Source organism: Neoarius graeffei, chromosome 27 (assembly GCF_027579695.1).
Source record: "Neoarius graeffei isolate fNeoGra1 chromosome 27, fNeoGra1.pri, whole genome shotgun sequence".
Taxonomy (NCBI): Eukaryota; Metazoa; Chordata; class Actinopteri; order Siluriformes; family Ariidae; genus Neoarius; species Neoarius graeffei.
Window position 1 is genome coordinate 27035832 of NC_083595.1, and position 24642 is coordinate 27060473.

The window sequence follows — 24642 nt, forward strand, 5'->3', positions numbered from 1 at the left end:
TAAGAACTGAAAGATTATTAGCTGGCTACAAAAAGTGTTTACAAGCTGTGATACTTGCCAAAGGGGGTGTTACTAAGTACTGACCATGTCAGGTGTCCAAACTTTTGCTTCAAGTCCTTTTCATTTTTTTGTATTTTACGCCTGTAAATGATGGAAATAAAAATGTAATCTTGCAGAAAATATTAATGTGTCATCTTTACCTTTATGCCTTTTGGTGATCAGTTCATCTTCTGCTCACTTAACTATTCACAGTAACAGACGTTTTCAGCAAGGGTGCCCAAACTTTTGCATGCCACTGTAGTTATGGTTCTTTGCACTCTGCCAGAGAACCATCTTTAGGCCCTCGGGCAAAATATTAAACTGCTCATTCTGCCTCACTCCAGATACAGAGACATATAGTCCTGTGCAAAAGTCTTAGGCACATGTAAAGAAATGCTGCCAACCAAAAAAGGCTTAAAAGTAATGAAATGAAATGTTTCAGCATGAAAGAAAATACTGTAGGCAGTAAGCCATAATAAATGAAACAGAGTTGATATTTGGTGTGAAACTATCCTTTGCTTTAAAAAAAAAAAGTCTTCGGTACAATGAGTGCAGTTTTATAAGGAAATGAGCTGTAGGTTTTACTGAGCGTCTTATAGAACCAGCCACAGTTCTTCTGGACTCTTTGACTGCCACACTTGTTCCTGAATTTTGCACCAAAACCCAGTAGCCTTCATTATGTTTTATTTTTTCGTCTGAAAAGTGCTCTCTTATGTAATACGCTGCTTAGATACAAACATTTTTTTTATCTGTAACATTTCATTTTGTGCTGGAAAATTATGAACGTTTGGACTCTAAAATGTTTTTGTACTAACTCGATAATGTAGAAGTCATAAAATAGAAATCTATAATAAAGTTTGTATGAAAAAAAAATAGGGTAAATAGCCGAAGACTTTTGCACAGTACTGTGCAGTAATAAATATCCATCTATCTCTGTTTGCCAGGGTTTCTCAGACTCTCGGTACGGTGACGTGGTGATGGTGCGCCCCATGAGAGATTACTCCTCAAAAGAGATCGGCTTCTATAACAGGCTGTTTGGAGTCCAGTCTGTCTTCATCCCAGGCCTGGACACCAAGGTGAGAGTCTGTGTTAAGCCGAACTGGGGCTCACTGCTAATTTATGGAGCGATGCAGTTTTCCTCTCAGGACTGAAGTTATCATACTTCAGTCGTACAAATCTTTGCCATTAATGCCAGGCATGATTACAGAATTCATGAGGCACAGATGGGTCCATTCCTGCTTAAATACTAGCTTTAATTTATGTTTATTTATTAGTAAACATTGCATAAGGTGTAACTTCAGAAGTACAAACCCCATTTCCAGAAAAGTTGAGCTATTTTCCAAAATGTAATAAAAACAAAAATCTGTGATTGTTAATTCAAGTAAACCTTTATTTAATTGACAAAAGTGCAAAGAAAAAATTTTAATACCTTTTACTGACCAACTTTAATTGTATTTTGTAAATATAAACAAAGTTAGAATTTGATGCCTCCAAAACACACACACACAAACAAAGTTGACAGGCAAAATAAGACTGAAAAGTTTATAGAATATTCAAGTAAATCCATTTTGGAAGATTCCACAATAAGCAGGTTAAAGATTCAGGGAATTTGGCAATATCTCAGTGTGTAAAGGGCAAAGTCGGAAACCACTGTTGAATGACCTTCGAGCCCTCGGGTGGCACTGCCTGAGAAACCGTCATGCTAATGTGACAAATATAGCCACCTGGGCTCAAGAGTACTTTGGAAAACCGCCATCACTTAACACAGTCTGCTGCGGCATCTAGAAATGCAACCTGAAACTGTATTACACAAGGACGAATCCGTTCATCAGTTCTATGAAGAAACAGTGCTGGTTTCTCTGGGCCTGAACTCCATCTCAGATGGACCGAAAGACAGTGGAAATGTGCTGTGGTCAGATGAGTCACATTTCAGTTTGTTTTCGGGAAAACCGGACATAGAGTTCTCAGTGCCAAAGGTGAACACGACCATCCAGTTTATCAAAGAAACGTGCAAAAGCCAGCATCTATGATGGGATAGGTTGCATTAGTGCCCACGGCATGGGTGAGTTGCATGTGTGTGAAGGTATCATTGCCACGAAGGCATATGTTGGGAATTTAGAGAGGCATATGTGGCCATCAAAGCAACATTTCTTCCCAGGAAGTCCATGCTTATTTGAGCAGCACAGTGCTAGGCCTCATTCTGCACGGGGTACAACAGCATGGCTTTATAGTCACAGAGTGCGTGTGTGACTGGCCTGCTGCCAGTTTAGATTCGTCTCCTCTCGAGAATGTATGGTGCATCATGAAGAGGAGAATCGGACAACAGCGACCATGGACTGTTGAGCAGTTGAAGTCTTATATCAAGCAAGAATCGACAAAAATTCCAATTGCAAAACTGCAACAATTAGTATCCTCAAATCCCCTATGATTAAAAAAGGTTAGTAAAGGAAAGGTGACATTAGTAATAATGCCTCTGTCCCAGCTTTTTTTTTTTGAATGTCTTGCAGGCATTAAATTCTTATTTTGTTTATATTTACAAAATACAATTAAGTTGGTCAGTACAATTATTGAAAATCTTTTCTTTGTACTTTTGTCAATTAAATAAAGGATCATATGAAATAACAAATCGCAGATTTTTGTTTGTATTTTGAAAAATTTCCCAACTTCTCTGGAAATGGGGTTTGTTGCAAGAAGGTTGCATGTGCTCAAGGAGTGTACATGATTTTGGCCATGAGGTTTAATTGTCTATATTTATGAAAATAGCAAGGTGTGCGCTATATAGTGGGCTATAAAGCCGAGGAAAGGAGAGACTGGACTCCATACAGCTCAGTTACTTCCCCACTTTGTCTTTCTTTATTGCCACAATGCCACAGACATCAGTGACATATCAAGGTTCTGCAGTTTGGATTAGCTCCAGTGATCTATAGAAGGACGGCAAGGTGGCATCATTTATCAGAGCTCAGTTACAGCACCCATTAGGAGACAGGAACATGCACAAACACTGAAGGAAGACTTCATCCAGACTAACACTGTCCATAGTAAATCAAAGGGTAGTAGGTGTGTATGAATCACAGTGACAAAGCCCTAGGTAAGCAACAAAGTAGAGTGTGTATTACTGATGCCACTGCTCTGGGTGCCAATATTTAAAGGTTAACACTTTGAACATTTACAACCCCAATTCCAAAATAAGTTGGGATGCTGTGTACTCTGTAGACTGTAAATAAAAACAGATTGTGATAATTTGCAAATCATGGAAACCCTATATTTCATTAAAAATAGTAGGCTACAAAGATAACACATCAATTGTTGAAACTGAGAATTTTATTTATTTTATTTATTTTTTTTAAATATATGCTTATTTTGAATTTAATGCCAGCACCATGTTTCAAAAAAGTTGGGACAGGGGCATGTTTACCACTGTTGCATCACCTCTACTTTTAACAACACTCTGTAAATGTTTGGGAACTGAGGAGACCAATTGCTGTAGTTTAGAAAGAGAAATGTTGACCCATTCTTGCCTGATATACAATTTCAGTTGCTCAACAGTTCAGGGTCTCCTTTGTCATATTTTGCGCTTCATAATGCACCACATGTTTTAAATAGGAGACAGGTCTAGACTGCAGGCAGGTCAGTTTAGCACCCAGGCTCTTTTTTACTACGGAGTCATGTAGTTTTAATATGTGCAGAAAGTGGTTTGGCATTGTCTTGCTGAAAGAAGGAAGGTCTTCCCTGAAAATGATTTTGTCTGGATGGCAGCATATTGCTCTGAAACGTGTGTATAGATCATTCAGCATTAACAAGGCCTTCCCAGATGTACAAGCTACCCATGTCATGTGCACTAATGCACCCTCATACCATCACAGATGCTGGCTTTTGAACTGTACACTGATAACAAGCCGGATGGTCTCTCTCCTCTTTAGCCTGGAGGACGTGGTGTCCATGATTTCTAAAAAGAATTTCTACTTTTGATTCGTCAGACCTCAGGAAAATTTTCCACTTTGCCTCAGTCCAACGTAAAAGCGCTTGGGCCCAGAGAAGGTGGCAGTGTTTCTGGATATTGTTTATATCTGGTTTTAACTTGCATTTGTGGATGCAGTAATGAACTGTTTTCACAGAAGATGGTTTTCTGAAGTGTTCCTGAGCCCATACAGTGATTTCCACTACAGACACATGTCTGCTTTTAATGCAGTGTCTCTTGAGGGCCTGAAGATCACAGGCACCCGATATCAGTTTTCAGCCTTGTCTCTTGCATACAGAGATTTCTCCAGATTCTCTGAATCTTTTAATAATATGTATCATAGATGATGTGATCCTCAAACTCTTTGCAATTTTACATTGAGGAACGTTATTCTTGCACTGTTTGCCTACTCAGTCTTTCACAGAGTGGTGAACCTCTTCCCATCTTTACTTCTGAGAGACTCCGCCTCTCTGGGATGCTTTTTTTATACCCAATCATGTTACTGACCTGTTGCCAATTAACCTAATTATTATTATTTTTTTAACATTGCACAATTCTTCCAGTCTTTGTCGACCCTGTCCCAATTTTCTGAAATGTTTTGCTGGCACTAAATTCAAAATGAGCAGAGCTGTCTCCAGATTCTCTGAAACTTTTAATGATCTTATGTACCATAGATCAGTTTTTCTCAACCACTGGGCCGTAGTCCATTAGTGGACCATGATTTTTGTTTTTAAGATGAAGCTATTTTTTACTCATAGTAGGGTACAATTGCTGGGTCGCATCCGATGTCACATCTGCCTCATTAAGCTACAGTCACACTACAGCTCACAATGCTTTGCGATGGGTTCTTGATGAAAACGAGGCATTTTGGCGGCGATGCATGGCGATATACATGCGAGCTAAAAGTTGTGGTCATACAGCAGGTGAATACTTGACTGTCATGGCTTTGCGCACTTGAGTCTGGCACAGCTTGTGTGGCTGCACTCGCTCACGGAGCCCGTTGTGTGCGCGCTTGGGACCCGGTCGTTATGGGAAACACCTGATACTGATTTGAGCATAATCAGTAAGTGCCAATATGGACACGGACATGTTTCACGGAGGCTTTGTGGAGTATAATCATATTTGTTTCTAGCCGTGTTTATAACGCTGTTTAAATACTCTGCTTTGATTCTGCTTTGTTTTTGTAAATATCATGCCTGCTAATAAACACACTTCCTGCACTTAGATCCATCTCCCGCCATCTGTCTTGTAGTGTCCTGATCCCCAGATCTTTCACTCGGCCAAATATAAAAAGTTACACTCCTCCATGCTCTTCCAGGTTTTCATCTGTTTGTCCGTGTAGAATGATGTCTGCAGCACCAGGTAGTTTGAGATGTTGGGGAACTCAACAGATTTTCCAATTCCTAGGAAAAATACTTCTTTGTTAGTGTGTAAGGATTTATCCTACTGAGTGGTTTCTATACTCACTTCTTTTGAGTGTACTTCTTGGTTTGAATAACTTGCTTGTTTACGGTACACAAACATGGCAATAAGTTCTTGTGTTAATGGACCAGACTCCACTTTTGGATCATTAATCCCTTTTAAGTGAGAGTGACCCGCATGCGTGGTTTTATGTTGGCTTCTGGAACATCCATATAGTTTTAAATACAATGCCTACAATTAAACACAGTTTGTTTTTATTGCATTTATTTAATTCCTGGGCTCCCATGTCTAACACAGAGTGATGTTGCATCCCATTAATACATGCTACAATAGGTTGTTAGATTCTAATAGAATAGTTGAGCCAAAATAATTGGGGATCATTTTTAATGGGCCCTGATTCGTTACAAGGATGAATAGGTGGACCTCAAAGCAGAAAAGGTTGAGAACCCCTTCCATAGATGATCTGATCCCCAAATTCTTTGCAATTTTACATTGAGGAACGTTATTCTTAAATTGTTGCACTGTTGTTGCGGTGAACCTCTCCCCGTCTTTACTTCTGAGAGACTCCGCCTCTCTGGGATGCTCTTTTTATACCCAATCATGTTACTGACCTGTTGCCAATCAACCAAATTAAATTTTTTTTGCATTACACAACTTTTTCAGTCTTTTGTTGCACCTGTCCAAACTTTTCTGAAATGTGTTGCTAACATCAAATTCAAAATGAGCATATATTTTTCAAAAAAAAAAAATCTGTTTCAACATTTGCTATGTTGTCTTTGTGCCATTTTCAAGGAAATATAGGGTTTCCATGATTTTGAAAATCTTCACATTGTTTTTCTGTTTTACACAGTGTCCCAACATTTTTTTTTGGAATTGGGGTTATATATGGTGGTCTTGGAAAACCAGTTGGATGTTTCTCTGGCTGAGTTCTGGCTATAGAAGATAAAAAGGTTTTTTTTGCCTGTACATGTTTTGACACTTCAACTTGAAGAATCCCTAAATATATTTCACCAAAACTGTGTGGATGTGTTTTGTATTTACTTTTTTGCTTTTGGAGAATCAGACTTTAAAGGGGACATATTATGAAAAACTCACTTTTCAGTGCTTGTGTACACACTGGGTATCTGGAGCCTACCAACCCACAAACTCTGACATAAGACATGCAGTCAGTTTCTTTTGTGCTGCCTATTTCAGAAAACATGTGTTTCAGCAAGCATCCAGATTTGTCTCCCCTTTCCATGTCATACAGTGGTGTTTGAAAGTTTGTGAACCCTTTAGAATTTTCTATATTTCTGCATAAATATGACCTAAAACCTCATCAGATTTTCACACAAGTCCTAAAAGTAGATAAATAGAACCCGGTTAAACAAATGAGAAAAAAGTATTATATTTGGTCATTTATTTATTGAGGAAAATGATCCAATATTACATATCTGTGAGTGGCAAAAGTATGTGAACCTCTAGGATTAGCAGTTAATTTGAAGGTGAAATTAGAGTCAGGTGTTTTCAATCAATGGGATGACAGTCAGGTGTGAGTGGGCACCCTGTTTTATTTAAAGAACAGGGATCTATCAAAGTCTGATCTTCACAACACATGTTTGTAGAAGTGTATCATGGCATGAACAAAGGAGATTTCTGAGGACCTCAGAAAAAGCGTTGTTGATGCTCATCAGGCTGGAAAAGGTTACAAAACCATCTCTAAAGAGTTTGGACTCCACCAATCCACAGTCAGACAGATTGTGTACAAATGGAGGAAATTCAAGACCATTGTTACCCTCCCCAGGAGTGGTCGACCAACAAAGATCACTCCAAGAGCAAGGCATGTAATAGTCAGCGAGGTCATAAAGGACCCCAGGGTAACTTCTAAGCAACTGAAGGCCCCTCTCACATTAACATTAGTCAATGTTCATGAGTCCACCATCAGGAGAACACTGAACAACAATGGTATGCATGGCAGGGTTGCAAGGAGAAAGCCACTGCTCTCCAAAAAGAAGATTTGCTGCTCATCTGCAGTTTGCTAAATATCACGTGGACAAGCCAGAAGGCTATTGGAAAAAGGTTTTGTGGACGGATGAGACCAAAATAGAACTTTTTGGTTTAAATGAGAAGCATTATGTTTGGAGAAAGGAAAACACTGCATTCCAGCATAAGAACCTTATCCCATCTGTGAAACATGGTGGTGGTAGTATCATGGTTTGGGCCTGTTTTGCTGCATCTGGGCCAGGACGGCTTGCCATCATTGATGGAACAATGAATTCTGAATTATACCAGCAAATCCTAAAGGAAAATGTCAGGACATCTGTCCATGAACTGAAGCTCAAGAGAAGGTGGGTCATGCAGCAAGACAACGACCCTAAGCACACAAGTCGTTCTACCAAAGAATGGTTAAAGAAGAATAAAAGTTAATATTTTGGAATGGCCAAGTCAAAGTCCTGACCTTAATCCAACCGAAATGTTGTGGAAGGACCTGAAGCGAGCAGTTCATGTGAGGAAACCCACCAACATCCCAGAGTTGAAGCTGTTCTGTACAGAGGAACGGGCTAAAATTCCTCCAAGCCGGTGTGCAGGACTGATCAACAGTTACCGCAAACGTTTAGTTGTAGTTATTGCTGCACAAAGGGGTCACACCAGATACTGAAAGCAAAGGTTCACATACTTTTGCCACTCACAGATATGTAATATTGGATCATTTTCCTCAATAAATAAATGACCAAGTATAATATTTTTGTCTCATTTGTTTAACTGGGTTCTCTTTATCTACTTTTAGGACTTGTGTGAAAATCTGATGATGGTTTAGATCATATTTATGCAGAAATATAGAAAATTCTAAAGGGTTCACAAACTTTCAAGCATCACTGTAAGTGGAGCTCATTTAGAATTACACCAGAATTACCCTTTCTGAGAGCTGAATATTCATGAGGAAAGTGATGCCTGATTGGCTGGCAGAAGAGGGGGTGGGGTGAACATGGGCTCATTATCATTTAAAGGAACAGGCACGCAAATCAGCTGTTTTGAACAGGGCTGTTTAGACAGGGGGAGAAGGGAGCTGTGGTGCTTTATCATTGTAGTATTTTGACCAAAGCATGTCAGACATTTCATTAAGACCTCAGGGAACGGAGTCAACTTGTGGAAAAGGGGTATAATATGTTTTAAAGCATTCTAAATTTCCCCTTTTAAAGCATTCTAAATTTCCTAGTGGTTCGAACGTATACAACCTGAAGTGATGAGTTTTAAAAGGATGATACACAGGGATCCCAGACGTCCGCTATTTAGCGGAATTCCGCTATTTTTCTAGCCAAAGTGTTTGTTTGTTTTTTTTAATCTTTTGTATATCCGTTAAAAATATGTTTAAGTAAAATGACCAGCAGAATACGTTCTGATTTGGTTTGCTTGTTTAGCGATGTTTTCGTCGGCTTCGTTTGTTCTCGTTGACATTCGGGAACACTCGGAAGTTAAATTGATGTAAATACCGCGAGACTGTACGCGATAGAACGAGAAAACAATATGGCTGCGCCCATTTGCTAGAAAACGTGTTTTAACTCCGGTCGTGCTTTTGTTTCTAATGCGTTTGTGGCAGCGGGGGCATGGTCAAGCATCGGTCTGTGACAGGAGGGCGGAGTCAGGGAAGGTAAGTGGCAGAATCACTGCACCTGTCGTTAATTAACGTTTGTGTGTCTTCCCAGTGACCGCGCCCTATTTAAGGAGAGAGAGCGAGAGCAGAGGGAGTTCTCTCGACAACTAGATGACTGATGTGTGTGCGAGAGTGTAGATATGAGCTGAAAAGCTGAATAAAAACGAGTTTTGTGAACTCAGTTCTGTCCTGCCGTCCTTCTGTGCTCGATTCCGAGTTTCAGCACCACTGTGACAGTTCGTGTAGGTGGGTGGAGCACAGAAGGACGGCAGGACAGAACTGAGTTCACAAAACTCGCTTTTATTCAGCTTTTCAGCTTATATCTACACTCTCGCACACACATCAGTCGTCTAGTTGTGGAGAGAGCTCCCTCTGCTCTCCTTCAATAGGGCGCGGTCACTGGGAGGACACACAAACACATTAATTAACGACAGGTGCAGTGATTCTGCCACTTACCTTCCCTGACTCCGCCCTCCTGTCACAGACCGATGCTTGACCACGCCCCCGCTGCCAAAGCGTTGAACTTAATTCAGAGCACTGCAGGAACATCAGAAAAAGCAGAAGGAAAGATCAGAAACAAAAGCAGAGAAAACTGGAGGAAAGATCACAGAATGCACCCCAGAAAAGAGCATTAAACTCCTCTGTAGTGAAACCTTTCAAAAAGAGAGGTTTAAATCAAATATCTCCAATATTTGCTGTACATATGTATCTATCTAATATTACTGAATATTGATTTCTGCTCATATTCATGATTTTTGAAAAATGAATGTGGCTTATATTAGACTCGTATTGACTAACTCAAAACAAAAAATAAACAAATGAGATGAACTATGGATACTATTTGTTATATATTACAACAAAATCAGTGGAATATTTAGGCAAGTATATTCTTCAAAGCTACATTTTTGTAATTTTTTTTGCCACTTATGTCATTGGTTACAAAATATGGCACCAAATAGAGACACATTGTTAAATTCTGTTGCTTTTCTATGTTAAAGCTATGTAAAAAATTTGTTCTATAGCATCTTTAAATGTTAAAATCTCAACAGCTTCAGGGGGCTTCGCCCTCTGTACCCCCCCCCCCAAGGGGCTTGCAGCCTCCTTGACCCCTGCTGATAGTTTCTTACATTCCTCTATTTTTTTCAATTACTGCTGGGATCCCTGGATACATCTTTTAGCATAAATTTGGTGTTTCAGTAAATGGAAACATTCTGAAGGAACTGTTTCCAAATCCTTTTACGTTTCGTCCATATACAGCTTGGAGTGAAAGCACCAGTCTGTGTGTAGAATGATGTCATCATTCCTCTGGATCTTTACTATGTAGTACGTCTCTGTCTCTGGAAATAATCTCAGCTGGCTTTCAGGCCTCTAGTTTCATGGATGATGATGTTTCTGTCTGCATGCTTTTTCCCATATCAGACTGCTGATAAAACGAGTATCCAGCAACTGACTGAGAGCTTTGTGGTCAAACTCCAGGCTGACTTTCCTTCTACTGTCAGCACTGTGTACAGGTAATCATGACTCACATTGATAAAACTGAAAGCATTTCTCTTAGGTTTGGCTTCAAATGCATGCCGTGTTTTTTTTTGTTTTTTTTTTTAAACATCCATGTGAGAGAGTATTTTATTTTTGCCACCATTTTCTTTCTAGAACAAGCGAGAAGCTCCACACAGCGTGTCCTCCTCAGAGCTCCACCACAGAACCTGCTGCTAAGTGTCTTTTCTGCCTCTGTGCCCTCGACACCAAAGCAGGCAAGTTGCAACACTAACCCCATTTTCTCACAGTGGATATTTTTAACACCCCACAAAGCTTTATTAGGTGTTCCTTTTTCACATGCACTGGTGGTCACATGGTGATTTCAGTTAAGTAGTTTGCTCAACTTCAGCACTTTATCGCCTGTCATGGAGCGTAATCAAACACACGCCCTGGGTCACTACCATTTCTAATGTTTGGAAAAACATTTTCAAATTTTATATCGCAGCAAGTGTCAAAACTCCTTTAAAAAAAAAAAAAAGTGGTAAAAACAAAGTGTCCGGAGTCCCAATGGCCATCATTCCCATTGATACTCACCCAAGCTTTATCCTACAAGTTGGCTCTGCCCACCTCACACTGCTTCCTGCCTATATAATTTATCTCATTGTATTGCTGGCAGTGTGAAAGCAGTGTAACAGTCAAACTACCAGTGTCTTTATTGTAAAGATGGTGGTAAGCCATTTCCTAATGCCAGTGCTCCCCTTTTTTTTTTTTTTGGGTAGACGTTGCCTCTGCGTTCCATGCCACACTGGTGTCAGAACAGCTGTCCCAGGGTCCACTGGCAGAAAAAGGTCAAAGTGATGCGGGCTGTTGTCAGGGACAGAAACGAGCTTGTGGGGATGGAGGTTGCTGCTCCACATCCAGGTGAGTGGAACTCCAGTTCCTGTTTCATTTCATTTTTTTCACCCCCAGGTCATGACAGCAAGGGAAGTGTGTGGATTTGTTCCAGCTTAACAGCTACACGAGGAGCAATGAAACATGCGCCTGATAATATGAGAGCCATTATCTCTTCAGTCATGCGAATCTCTGCTATTACTGACTGGTGTAATTACAGCATCTATCAGGCTGTGTGTGGAAGTCACAGCCCCACCTCCCCCGTCTTTTCTCACTTTTATTCTCGAAGCTAGAGAGGTGTGACAGCCGGCTATAAACCAGAGGGAGAGACTTGGCTGTACTTGTTAATGCCACACTCTTGTCTTTCCTAAGTCCATAATGCCACAGATCCCAGTGACTCATCCAGGCTTGTATTTTTAGTTTAGTTGTTCATGTTAATATTGTGGGTGGCGCAGTGGTGTAGTAGTTAGCACTGTCGCCTCACAGCAAGAAGATCCGGGTTCGAGCCCAGTGGCCGGTGAGGGGTCTTTCTGTGTAGAGTTTGCATGTTCTCCCCGTGTCCGCGTGGGTTTCCTCTGGGTGCTCCAGTTTCCCCCACAGTCCAAAGACATGCAGGTTAGGCTAATTGGTGGCTCTAAATTGATTGTAGGTGTGAATGTGAGTGTGAATAGTTGTATCTCTGTGTCAGCCCTGTGATGATCTGGTGACTTGTCCGGGGTGTACCCCGCCTTTCGCCCGTAGTCGGCTAGGACAGGCTCTAGCTTGCCTGCGACCTTGCACAAGATAAGCGGCTACAGATAATAGATGGATAGATAATAATAATAATAAATATTTTTTATTGAGGATTGCACTTAAATATCATAGTGATAATATACATGTGGCCCTCAAACTTAACAAAGCAAACATATGTATATAAAACCTACATATAACATAAAACACTTTTGAGGGCTAAAACTTACAAACTACTAAATCCCTTTAACCTAATACTAAAACTAGAAAGTGACCTGTAGGTTTTCAGATCCAGTGAAAGATTATTCTATAATTTTGCTGCACTAAATGCAAAAGTGTGCAGCCCAAAACTATGCTTAACTTTAGGTAAAATTAAATTGTGATGACTATTTCTAGTATCTCTTTCATGAATTTCACTAAAAAATGTAAACTTATTTCTAATATATTGCGGAGCCAGTCCATAAAGTGCTTTGAAAACTGATTTTAGTTTAGAATGTACAACTCTTCTTGAAACTCCATAATGTTGAGTTCTTTTAGAAGTGGTTGTGAATGGGCATCCCACTTAGCGTCCATAATTATTCTGGCCACGTGCTTTTGAAGTTTTACCATCTTGGTTGTATGCGATGCGGTGACATTTCCCCAGATGGAACATCCATAGTCCATCATGGGCAAGACTAACGCATTAAAAAAATGCCAGTCTTGCTGATCATGTCAGAAATTTTTTTTTGTCCGTTTTAACAAACCCAGTCTCTTTTGAAACTTTTTTGCATGTTTTATCGATGTGTTTCCCAGGAGAGGTTACTGTCAATGTACAGTCCTAGAAGCTTTGCACATTTAACAGTTTCTATAGGCTTATCCTCAATGGTTATTTCCAGACTTTGATGTTCCCTTTCTAGTTTCAACATCTTCTGTTTGCTACAGACCAGCATTGTTTTAGTCTTGTCCAAGTTAAGTGCTATCATATTATCCCTTGCTCATTTATTGATGTGGTTGAACCCCTCCTGTAACGTAGATCTCACCTCTGCAATACCGTCTCCTGATGCCACTTGAGTCGTATCATCAGCATAAATGCAGAGATTACCTTGGTTTACATGCAGAGGGAGATCGTTAATGAAAACGATAAAAAGAAGAGGTCCTAGGATTGAACCTTGTGGTAGATATATTAATATTGTTTATCGTGCACTCTTGATGTTGCAAAAACTAACAGACATCACTCAAACTCACCAATATTATCAATGATAATAATAAATGCTTGTATGGGTCATTATTTATCTGCTGGTCCTGTTATTGTTGTTTACTTGACAATCAGGGTTCCTGTAGCACCAGATCTGAAGAGCCTTCTATGTTACAGCTGCAGACTGACCATTAAAGACATGGTGAGTAAACCTCAGGTACAGCATTTCAATACTGATGGAGCCTTTTATTTAAAAAAAAAACTGTTTTGCCCCAATCCTGTTCTTGGAACATCGCTGAACCTCATGTTAACGTTTCATAGCTGTTCCACCATAGCAGACCTTATTGAGGGATTGTTTCAGAGATCATGCTTAATCAAGTACAATTATTTCAAGCATGAACTAGTTTGAAGGAAGCATCAGAATTTTTTTTTTTTTTATGAGCCCAAACATCAGTCTTCTATTGAATGAAGATAAAAATATGACCGAATGCTGCTCAGGCATCCGCTGAACTTGCTGATTTGATAAGTGTTACAAATGTGGCTGAAGGCAAATGTCAGATTTCCTTTTTCCACCCTTGCAGAGAATTTTTCCTGCCCGAATTAGATATGCAAAAACATTGATTTCAGCAGCTTGTCTTAACAACTGCTAAGTGAGCAGAATTAGGAAACACATTTCTTAACACTTATTTTAAGCCAAAAGACACTCCTCCACACATCTAATGTGGTTTTTTTTGCAGACAGCAGTGGACTTCCTGCCACTGTATATAACATCTGAGGCAGAGAAACGCCAGAGAAGGTGAGAAAAAAATATATATACAGTGAGGCTTGAAAGTTTGTGAACCCTTTAGAATTTTCTATATTTCTGCATAAATATGACCTAAAACATCATCGGATTTTCACACAAGTCCTAAAGGTAGATAAAGAGAACCCAGTTAAACAAATGAGACAAAAATATTATACTTGGTCATTTATTTATTGAGGAAAATGATCCAATATTACATATCTGTGAGTGGCAAAAGTATGTGAACCTCTAGGATTAGCAGTTAATTTGAAGGTGAAATTAGAGTTAGGTGTTTTCAATCAATGGGATGACAATCAGGTGTGAGTGGGCACCCTGTTTTATTTAAAGAACAGGGATCTATCAAAGTCTGATCTTCACAACACATGTTTGTGGAAGTGTATCATGGCACAAACAAAGGAGATTTCTGAGGACCTCAGAAAAAGTGTTGCTGATGCTCATCAGGCTGGAAAACATTACAAAACCATCTCTAAAGAGTTTGGACTCCACCAATCCACAGACAGACAGACTGTGTACAAATGGAGGAAACTCAAGACCATTGTTACCCTCCCCAGGAGTGGGCGACCAACAAAGATCACTCCAAGAGCAAGGCGTGTAATAGTCGGCAAGGTCACAAAGGACCCCAGGGTAACTTCTAAGCAACTGAAGGCCTCTCTCACATTGGCTAATGTTAATGTTCATGAGTCCACCATCAGGAAAACATTGAACAACAATGGTGTGCATGGCAGGGCTGCAAGGAGAAAGCCACTGCTCTCCAAAAAGAACATTGCTGCTTGTCTACAGTCTGCTAAAGATCATGTGGACAAGCCAGAAGGCTATTGGACAAATGTTTTGTGGACGGATGAGACCAAAATAGAACTTTTTGGTTTAAATGAAAAGCGTTATGTTTGGAGAAAGGAAAACACTGCATTCCAGCATAAGAACCTTATCCCATCTGTGAAACATGGTGGTGGTAGTATCATGGTTTGGGTCTGTTTTGCTGCATCTGGGCCAGGATGGCTTGCCATCATTGATGGAACAATGAATTCTGAATTATACCAGCGAATTCTAAAGGAAAATGTCAGGACATCTGTCCATGAACTGAATCTCAAGAGAAGGTGGGCCATGCAGCAAGACAACGGCCCTAAGCACACAAGTCGTTCTACCAAAGAATGGTTAAAGAAGAATAAAGTTAATGTTTTGGAATGGCCAAGTCAATTTCCTGACTTTAATCCAATCAAAATGTTGTGGAAGGACCTGAAGTGAGTGGTTCATGTGAGGAAACCCACCAACATCCCAGAGTTGAAGCTGTTCTGTACGGAGGAACGGGCTAAAATTCCTCCAAGCCGGTGTGCAGGACTGATCAACAGTTACCGGAAACGTTTAGTTGCAGTTATCGATGCACAAGGGGGTCACACCAGATACTGAAAGCAAAGGTTCACATACTTTTGCCACTCACAGATATGTAATATTGGATCATTTTCTTCAATAAATAAATGAGCAAGTATAATATTTCTGTCTCATTGGTTTAACTGGGTTCTCTTTCTCTACTTTTAGGACTTGTGTGAAAATCCGATGATGTTTTAGGTCATATTTATGCAGAAATATAGAAAATTCTAAAGGGTTCACAAACTTTCAAGCACCACTGTATATACACACACGCGCACACAGTTTTGTGCAAAAGTCTTGGGCACATGTAAAGAAATGCTATCGACCAAAAATAATGAAATGAAATGTTTCAACATTAAAAAAAAATGCTATAAGCAGTAAGCCATAATAAATGAGACAAAGTCAGTATTTGGTGTAAGACGAGCCTTTGCTTTAAAAAAAAAAAGTCTCAGGTCCAGTGAGTGCAGTCTTATAAAGAAATGAGCTGTAGGTTTTACTGAGCATCTTACAGAACCAGCCACAGTTCTTCTGGACACTTTGCCATACTCAATTCTTCATTATGTTTCTTTTTTAATCTGAAAAGTGGGCTCTTCTGTAATATGCTGCTCAGATACAAACTTGTTTTTTCTGTAACATTTAATTTTGCGCTGGAAAACGAATATTTGGACTCTCAAATGTAGAAGTCAGAACTCTATAACAAAGTTTGTATGGAAAAAAAAAAAAAAGAAAAGGGTGCCTAAGACTTTTGCACAGTACTGTAGGGGGGTGTGAGAGAGAGATATGTGGGTGATGATGCAGGTGTGTCTCATGTTCCTCCATAGGGCTGTGATGAAGAAGGAAATCAGCGAGTTCCTATTAGAGGATGGGGATGGAGGTGCAGATGACGAATAGCTGGCCATTTGTTGGTTCAGCTAAGCGATGATTACATTTCAGTGACGCACCATCAGGAAACAGTTGGCATTTTTACTGCACAGACGCCTTTATACAAGACCATTTTATTTTGTTGACGTGAATCAAAGGCAAAGCCAGTTCTGCACTCAACTGGTTCTTATGAAAGTAGATGATGTTTTATTGATCACGTTTTATTATGGCAATAAATTCCAGTAATTTTATAGCATGTCCTGCCACTGAATGCTTTATGAAGGGTAAAAGAAGGCAGGAATCATTTATACAGATTTGCATCACTGATTTTAATGATATAATGTGGTACATTTGAAAAATGTGTCTCCAAGAATGTTCAATAATCACATTTCTGAAAGTAGAAAATATGAATAAATATAAAGAGGAAAGATCTTTTAAAAGATATTTATCTTGTATAGTAAACCCTTCAGCCATCATTGATTAGTTAGTTGGCACAATTGTAGCTAAATGGCAGTTAAGACAAATGTGTAAAATGAGGTGTAGAAAGACACTGTCCAAAAAACATCATGGTAGTTGCAGAGACAGCAATTTATCTAAAGGGACAAACTGATGGCTGTAAAGGAACAGTTTGTTTCCCCTCTTACCCAAGTAGTCAGTTGAGACATGTTTGATATTTCCTCCTTTAAATTTTGCACTGGAGCTATGAAGCGGACTAGCTAACGAGTGTCTTGTCGTACAACAAATTTTGGCCTGTAAACGTGTCTCAAGTTGTTTCCAGTTGTTCAGTGATGTGCTTTAGAACACGATGTGATGTGATGTGATAAACATCACCCAGGAGGAGGATGATCTAGTTCCACTTTGAGTGACTTGTGTTGTAAAAACCTAACAGTAAAGAAAAACTTTTACTACTTGTCAGGTACATCAGTATGGAAGCCGCGAGAGGCCCTTCATATAATCTTTTTGATTCACCTTGCTATCCCGAGATAACGACATAATTCAGGATGTCGAGAAAACAACACAACTAATTCGAGATCTCGAGAAAACAAGACAATTATTCCATGATCTCGAGAAAACACCTCAGATTTCTAGCAGAGCTGCGCCCCCCTGTGGGTCAGACAATGAGGACTTAGAAATGGCTTTTTACGATGCCTTGAGAGAGGGGGGGGTCCCAGAGGATGTGTCTATACAGAATGAGAAATAGCCCCAAAGTCAGCATATCACAAGTCTCTTGGCGCACCTGAATGAACCATTTCTCAGCTGTTTACTCGAGATCACGGAATAATTGTTTTGTTTTCTCGAGATCTCGAAATAACGGTTTCCTCGAGATCTCGAATTAGTTGTGTTGTTTTCTCGAGATCCTGAATTAATTATGTCGTTATCTCGGGATAACAAGGTGAATAAAAAAAAAAGGATTATATGAAGGGCCTCTCTCGGCTTCCGTACATCAGTGTTGGAGTGACAATGCAAAACTAAAGAGGGAAACGTCTGACACAAAATGCGTGGATTGACGACCTGGCGAAGTGGAACATTGTACGTTTTTTGGATGAACCAGTCCATTAACATAACAGGTTTACTATGATTTTCCCTTTTCCCAAAATAACCATTTTAAACATGCCTTCCTCCGTGAAACATTCTATATGTAAACAGTTTGAGATAAATTTTCATTCTAATAGTTCATTATAATAGTGTCACTGAAGGACAGAAGTGGGACCAGGTATCAGGTCACATTCGCTCAGTAAGGCTGTTCAGGCCTAAAGTGTTCTCTGAAATGTCTCGAAATACAGCTCAGCCACAATGCACAGAAATCTACAAACCACCAGCTAGTGTCAGTTTCAGAGCCCGACTTCCTTTTACACGCTGCCAACACAGCTCCGCAGCGTCAGGAATAAAATTGCTATGGACTCTGTGCTCATTAAAACATCGGTACAGCTGTTGAACGACTTTGCCGAGTCACAGCTGAGAATTCACCCTGAAGCTCCGCTTGCTCAGCAGGATCCTAAAAGGCCTAAAGGGAAGTGCTTTTATGTAGGACAGTCTCGCACCAAGCGTCCTTGCTAACAGGCCGTTTGGTCAAAAAATTGCGGTTTAGTTGTCGTCTTTCTCCCTGGTCCATTTGATCATTGTCTCTGGTGATCGGTAGAGGAAGATGAGTTTGGAGTAGAGCTCTTCCTCTAGCTCCAGCTCGCCCGTCTCGCGCACCAGAAAGATGTCTGTGCACAGTTTGAGGATGCGATCGACGCACGGCAACTCCTCGAACATGATGGAGTGAGAGATCTCACTGAAGAAACCACGCACAAACTTACCGATTACCAGCACCACAGATACATACAGTCCCATGATCCTGCAGCAGGGGAACAAGAAGTGCCAACAGTTATGTGCTGATTATAAAAGGATGACATGGATAATTAACAGTTATTCCATGAAATCGAGTCGTACGTGAGCTGATGAGGTGCATAGCGCCGAGTTAGCTATAAACCATGTATGACGAGATTGAGTGGAGTAACCGTTTTATTCTATCCACATTCACTGGATTTTGAGAAATGGAGCATTTTTTTTTTTATTATTTTTTGCAAATTTGATAAATAAAAACTTTATACAAAACGTCCGACAAAATCATTTCTGCTTAGAATGTAAACAAACCAGCGAAATGACAGGAGCGATTTGTGAAAAATGCTATTATAATAATTCTTGGAAAAAAATATGTTCTTACCATCAAATACTTTCGTTCCTTTTTTTGGGGTGGGTGGGTGTATTTTCGAGTAGAGTTTTTATTTCATCCCCGGTTGGTTCAGCAACATAGTCTGGCTAACGCAACTTCAAAGCTCTGCGAGCATTGGTCTGGCAAAGATATTAAGCCCAACCATTTCCCAAAGCGCGTGGTTGACCCGCCTCCCTGAAATGCCTCAGTTTGCTACTGGTCGAAGCCAGAAAAGGCTGTGACGAAGCTTAAACCAATCACATCACTCTTTCCTCTGACGTATGTGACGTGATGGAAACTTCTTGAGTAACAGGAAGAAGATAAATACCTCCAGGGCTGCTCTTTGCTCCGTTTTCAATGAGAACTTCCCGTTGAATGCTTTCAATACAGCATCTACCGCTGTGTCAAAGGCTTGCCGCTGCTCCATGTTCGTAATGTTTCTAGTGAATGAAGCGCTTCCGGCATAGATTCTGTAAACAATCTATGGCTTCCGGTCGCAGTTCTACTACGTCACTGCCTTGAACACGCCTCTACCCAGGGCCGTTGGAGATGCTCAAAGTTGATTGGCTCCCGATTTTTCGGGAACTTGGAAGAGCTGTAGATAGCTTGCCTTGCCAGACTAAGTTCGCAACAGGCCCCCGTGTTGCGTCACACTTAGGATGGGCGGGCCCAGGCTATCAGCAACATGCTCTGCCATTTTGTTTTTCTCTACTCATGGTATATGAGCTAGTAGTAGAGTAGCCAATCAGAGCGCATGATTGCTCATATCCAGTGAATGTGGATAGAAATAATAATGCATATCAACTTGCTCAAACTTGTTTTAAAACTCAGGAACTTTAGGCACGTTGGTGAAGCACATTACTAACGCAGGTTTATATCAGAGATGGCTTGGCATCGTCATGAATGTTGTAAATTTAAAATATAGCCTGTGTGTGTGTTCTGATGCTCACATCAAGCTGTAAAAAATTACCTTCCAGTTCTTGTTTGAAATGGTTCTGGAACCTCAGTGGAAAGACACCTCTGATTATGTTTAATGCAATATTCGCAACAGTATGTTGGTCAAACTACTCCTCCGGTACTTTATACAAAATCAGGGTGGGTCATGAAGCTTTGTGAACAAGATTAGCTTTAGGCAGAGGTTTTTTAGTCCCCGAGGGCCACACTGCTGCATATTTTAGCATTTCTCCTCATCCAGAACTCCTGATTCTTCATCTCAACTTCTAGTTCTAAACTTATTCTTGGGTTGCAAAAAATGTCGTCAGAGCAAGAGAAATACTAAACTGTGCAGCACCATATCTCTCCAGGGCTAGAATTAATAAACACTGCCTTAAGACAGCTTTCTGTGTTGTCTTGTTTCACTGCCCACTAGTGTTCCTTACCCGTATCCAGCCAGGAAACCCAGACTGGGCGGGCTCACTTTGTCATTAAAGATGACCATGGGTAAAACCTTGCAGGCCCCTGCGGACGCATTACAGTCTGCAATGCTGATGTCCCACCACTCCTGAGCTCCGGTGCCATTCAGGGATCCATCCCTCTTTAGAGAAAGCGTCACGTCCTGATAGCCCTCCTCTTCTCCTGAGACAAAACAGTAGCAGCACACGAGTTCACGATGGACGACTTTCACTGATTATAGAGCTTTTAAAATCACATTCACTGCTGATATCCATCCATCCTACCATGTAAACATACTTTAGCTGTCTAAAAAGCATCCGTTCATCTTCCCATCCACCAAACCAACCAATCTTCCATCGCATCCAAGCACATTTTATCTATCCTAAATGCTTTTATCCATCCATCCAACCAATATAAAACATTTATACACCAAGCTAAGCATAATTTATCCATCCAAAAAGCATCTATTCATCTCACCAAACCATCCATCCAAGAAGAGTTTATCTAGCCTCAAAACTTCTCCATCCATACATCTATTTAATAAAAACAAAACTGATCCTATCCTCTTTTGTTCATCATAAGCAGTATTAGTTTTTTGCTGTTGCTTTCATCAGCCCAATAAACTCACCCTTGTACAGCTGGCTGACAGGCTTGGCCTCAGCTCCATTTGGGGCTCGAATGTAGTTGGGGAACATGTGAGGTACTCGACTAATAGGGGAGAGACAAAGAACCGCATAATGAAGTAAAATACTGCGAGCACAAATGCAAACGTAGCTGTCTAATCACTGTGCCAACACTTACACTGGCTTAGTGCGATTCCCCAGCAGCAGTGAGGCCAGGTCTGCTCTCACAGGGTTCCCAGGTTCCAGACTAATGGAGTGCTTGTCGTAAGTGTTTTCCACTGTTCCGCCCTTCCCCAAGTCCCTTTAACCCACAGACAAAGGCAGACACAAGTCATATATCTGAACAGAACCTGAAGCACTGATGCTGTCAGAAAGCTCTAGTGCTCACACACTGACCTCTGAAAGTTCCAGGCCAGCCGCAGCGTCATGTCCGCCGTGCTGTTCAGCAGCTCCTTAATCACTTCCTGCCTGCTGGGAGGGCTGATTCTCCATACCGAGCCTGAACTGCCATCGATATTGGCTGTTACGATGTCTTCGTAGCTGTACAGTGTTATGAACTGCATGGCCACCTGTATGAAACCGGCGAGTTGTAATTGGATTCAGCAATTAAACAGTCCAGGCGTGAGTGGGTTATACAGTGGATAAAGGAACGACAACACTCACTGCGTTATTTCCAAACTTCTCTGTGAGGTGGTCATAATCCTTTTCAGTGAAAGGCTGGATAGACTGCTGCTGCACACTCATGGTAAACAGGGGCTGGAGAGAGAGGCAGATTTTTTTTTCTTCAGTTTACTTCATGGATATAAACCCAAAATATTCACGCCCGAAATATCTCGAACTAAAATCATCCAACAAACCCAAGAGCAAAATTAGTGCACGCATCAACAACAATACTCTTCTCCATTCACCATATCGGTTTTCATTAAAGGTGCTGACTGCAGAGTCATCTGACATTTTCAATTTTTTTTTTTTTTTTATTGTGCATGGCATTTTCCTGTGTCTCACGAGAACAATATCATGCAGACGAGATGTGATCATTTTGATGTGCTGAGGGTCGCTTTTCTCCGTTTTGGGACCGTCTTTTTACCTCTTGAGGTAAACAGTACGGCCATACAGAAATAGCCAAATGCAAGGAGCTTTAGTATAACTATGGAACTGTGTCACACCAAGATGGCAACACGCAGAAAACATCGTGACTCTGCATCAACCTCAGAGAATTTTGAGTCGCAGGGATGTAATTTGTGGACATTCGCGAATAGATCCGTGAAACAAAAGACGAAGATATCTTTTCTCTGTTCCTGCTTTTGTGTTATTGTTTCTTTCTTTGTAAGATCAAAACACAAGGCGTATAACTCCGTACTCGCTACCATGGAGTCAAGCCCATGCATTCTAAGGCTAAGATAGCTAAACCCTAGCTAGAATGATTTAGTTATCTGTCCAGAAAAATGACACGTCATGTAATCTTGCTCTGGAGGCGAGATTGAGAAGAGAGGTAGCAATCTGTGAACAGCAGTGTGGGTTTATGCCAACGAAGAGCACGTCGGATGCAGTTTTTGCTTTAAGAATGTTAATGGAGAAGTCCAGGGAAGGCCAGAGAAAGCTACATTGTGTGTTTGTAGACCTGGAGAAGGCATACGATAGAGTGCCGAAAGATGAGTTATGGTATTGTATGAGAAAATGTGGAGTGAATGAGAAGTATATTAGAGTGGTGCAAGACATGTATGAGAACAGTGAAACAGCAGTGAGGTGTGCAGTTGGAACGACTGAATGGTTCAAGGTGAAGGTGGGACTTCATCAAGGATCTGCTTTGAGTCCTTTCTTGTTTGCCATGGTGATGGATAGCTTGATGGACGAAGTGAGGCAAGAGTCACCATGGAGCATGATGTTTGCGGATGATATTGTGATATGTGGTGAAAGTAGAAAGGAGGTTGAGCTGGGTCTGGAGAGATGGAGGTATGCATTGGAACAAAGAGGAATGAAGGTGAGCAGTAGCAAAACAGAATACATGTGCATCAGTGAGAATGGGGATGAGAGTGTAGTGAAGATGCAAGGAGTAGATGTAAAGAAAGTTGATGAATTCAAGTACCTGGGGTCAACTGTGCAGGAAAATGGGGGCTGCGATAGTGAGGTGAGAAAGAGAGTGCAGGCAGGGTGGAGCAGTTGGAGAAGGATTTCGGGAGTCATTTGTGATAGGAAAGTCTCAGCAAAAGTGAAAGGTAAGATGTATAAGACAGTAGTGAGACCAGCTGTGATGTATGGATTGGAGACAGCACCCTTAACAAAGAGACAGGAGGCAAAGTTGGAGGTGGCGGAGTTGAGGATGTTAAGGTTTGCGATGGGAGGTTAGACAGGATAAGGAACGAGCACATCAGAGGGACAGCACATGTGGAGAGCTTGGGAATTACGCTGAGATGAGACTGAGATGGTACGGGCACATCCTGAGAAGAGATGCAGAGCATGTTGGAAGGAGAATGTTGAGGATGGAGCTGCCAGGCACATGAAAACGAGGGAGGCCAAAGAGGAGATACATGGATATGGTGAGAGAGGACATGAAAGTGGTAGAGAAGGATGCGGAAGACAGGGAGCAATGGAGATGAAAGATCCGCTGTGGCAACACCTAATCGGGAGCAGCCAATAGAAGAAGAAGATGATGATGATGTAATCTTGCTCTATCTTGCAGTTGCACTCACTAGGCAGGCTTTCCTTTTCTTTTTCGCTGGTGGGAGAGCAGAGTCCGCTATGTTTGCCCATGCTGACTTGTTTTGGTTAACAGTATTAACCAGTAAACACACCCTACTGTGGTCATGTGATGTTGATGCTCACTTGCTTCGGGAATCTCCGTAATCGTAAAATGCAGGACACGTTTTATCTCGGCAGAACATTTACACATAGGATACGCGGTGTGTGCAGCAGCGAAACATCTCGAAACTCCCACAGCAATAGAAATGGAACATTTTGCCCAGAATTCAACTTTGCAGTCAGCACCTTTAACCATATACATTATGCTGGCATTAATTGCAAAACGTTTATCTATGTTGTGGAATATTGGTGCATGTCATTGAAAATAATTGCTTGCGAGACACTAACAAATCACGATAAAAACCGAGCTCAATAACTGTTTTATCATTCAGATTTTTTAAAAAAAAAATACTGATTACAAAAGTTCACGCGATGAGTCAAACGATGATAAAAAAAAAATCAGATACAATCACTGTCTTATTTACATCTCATAGAACTCACAATACAAAAGTTCGAAGTAACAGTGCATGAGCAGATTATTTGTAGGCAGTTATTTGCAGTTCACTCAGCCAATCAAAACAGAGTAAAACATAATCTGAACGATAAGAGGGTTTATTTGTTATGTAGTGAAAATTCATTATGTCTGATAATTATAACTATTCTTTTAAGTTCGTTTCTTAAGACACGTATTTTTGTTACCTCGCTTGTTGACAGTTTCGGCGAACACTTCCGCCTTCTTCAAAACAGTCACCAGATGTCGAGTGGTGACGTGCCTTATCAGCTGATGTTACTCTATGGAGGCGTGAACGTCCCGCCCAATTTGACAGGTAGTCCACGCCTCC

General features: G+C 40.8%; 2 protein-coding genes across 2 annotated transcripts in view; one reads left to right on the plus strand and one right to left on the minus strand.

The window, feature by feature from the left end:
• ctu2 (cytosolic thiouridylase subunit 2 homolog (S. pombe)) overlaps positions 1–16599 on the plus strand; it is a 28486-nt gene extending 11887 nt beyond the window's left edge. The window contains exons 9-15 of the mRNA XM_060911721.1: positions 984–1115; positions 10470–10561; positions 10701–10801; positions 11306–11447; positions 13456–13522; positions 14058–14116; positions 16309–16599. Coding sequence (XP_060767704.1) covers positions 984–1115; positions 10470–10561; positions 10701–10801; positions 11306–11447; positions 13456–13522; positions 14058–14116; positions 16309–16378 — 663 coding nt within the window. The 3' untranslated portion in view covers positions 16379–16599. The remainder of the gene's footprint in view (positions 1–983; positions 1116–10469; positions 10562–10700; positions 10802–11305; positions 11448–13455; positions 13523–14057; positions 14117–16308) is intronic.
• Positions 16600–16652: 53 nt separating this feature from the next.
• The window catches only part of piezo1 (piezo-type mechanosensitive ion channel component 1), a 353209-nt gene continuing 345219 nt past the window's right edge, over positions 16653–24642 (minus strand). The window contains exons 46-51 of the mRNA XM_060911720.1: positions 21725–21817; positions 21458–21630; positions 21240–21362; positions 21067–21146; positions 20426–20621; positions 16653–18689 (exon numbers count right to left, since the gene is read on the minus strand). Coding sequence (XP_060767703.1) covers positions 18434–18689; positions 20426–20621; positions 21067–21146; positions 21240–21362; positions 21458–21630; positions 21725–21817 — 921 coding nt within the window. The 3' untranslated portion in view covers positions 16653–18433. The remainder of the gene's footprint in view (positions 18690–20425; positions 20622–21066; positions 21147–21239; positions 21363–21457; positions 21631–21724; positions 21818–24642) is intronic.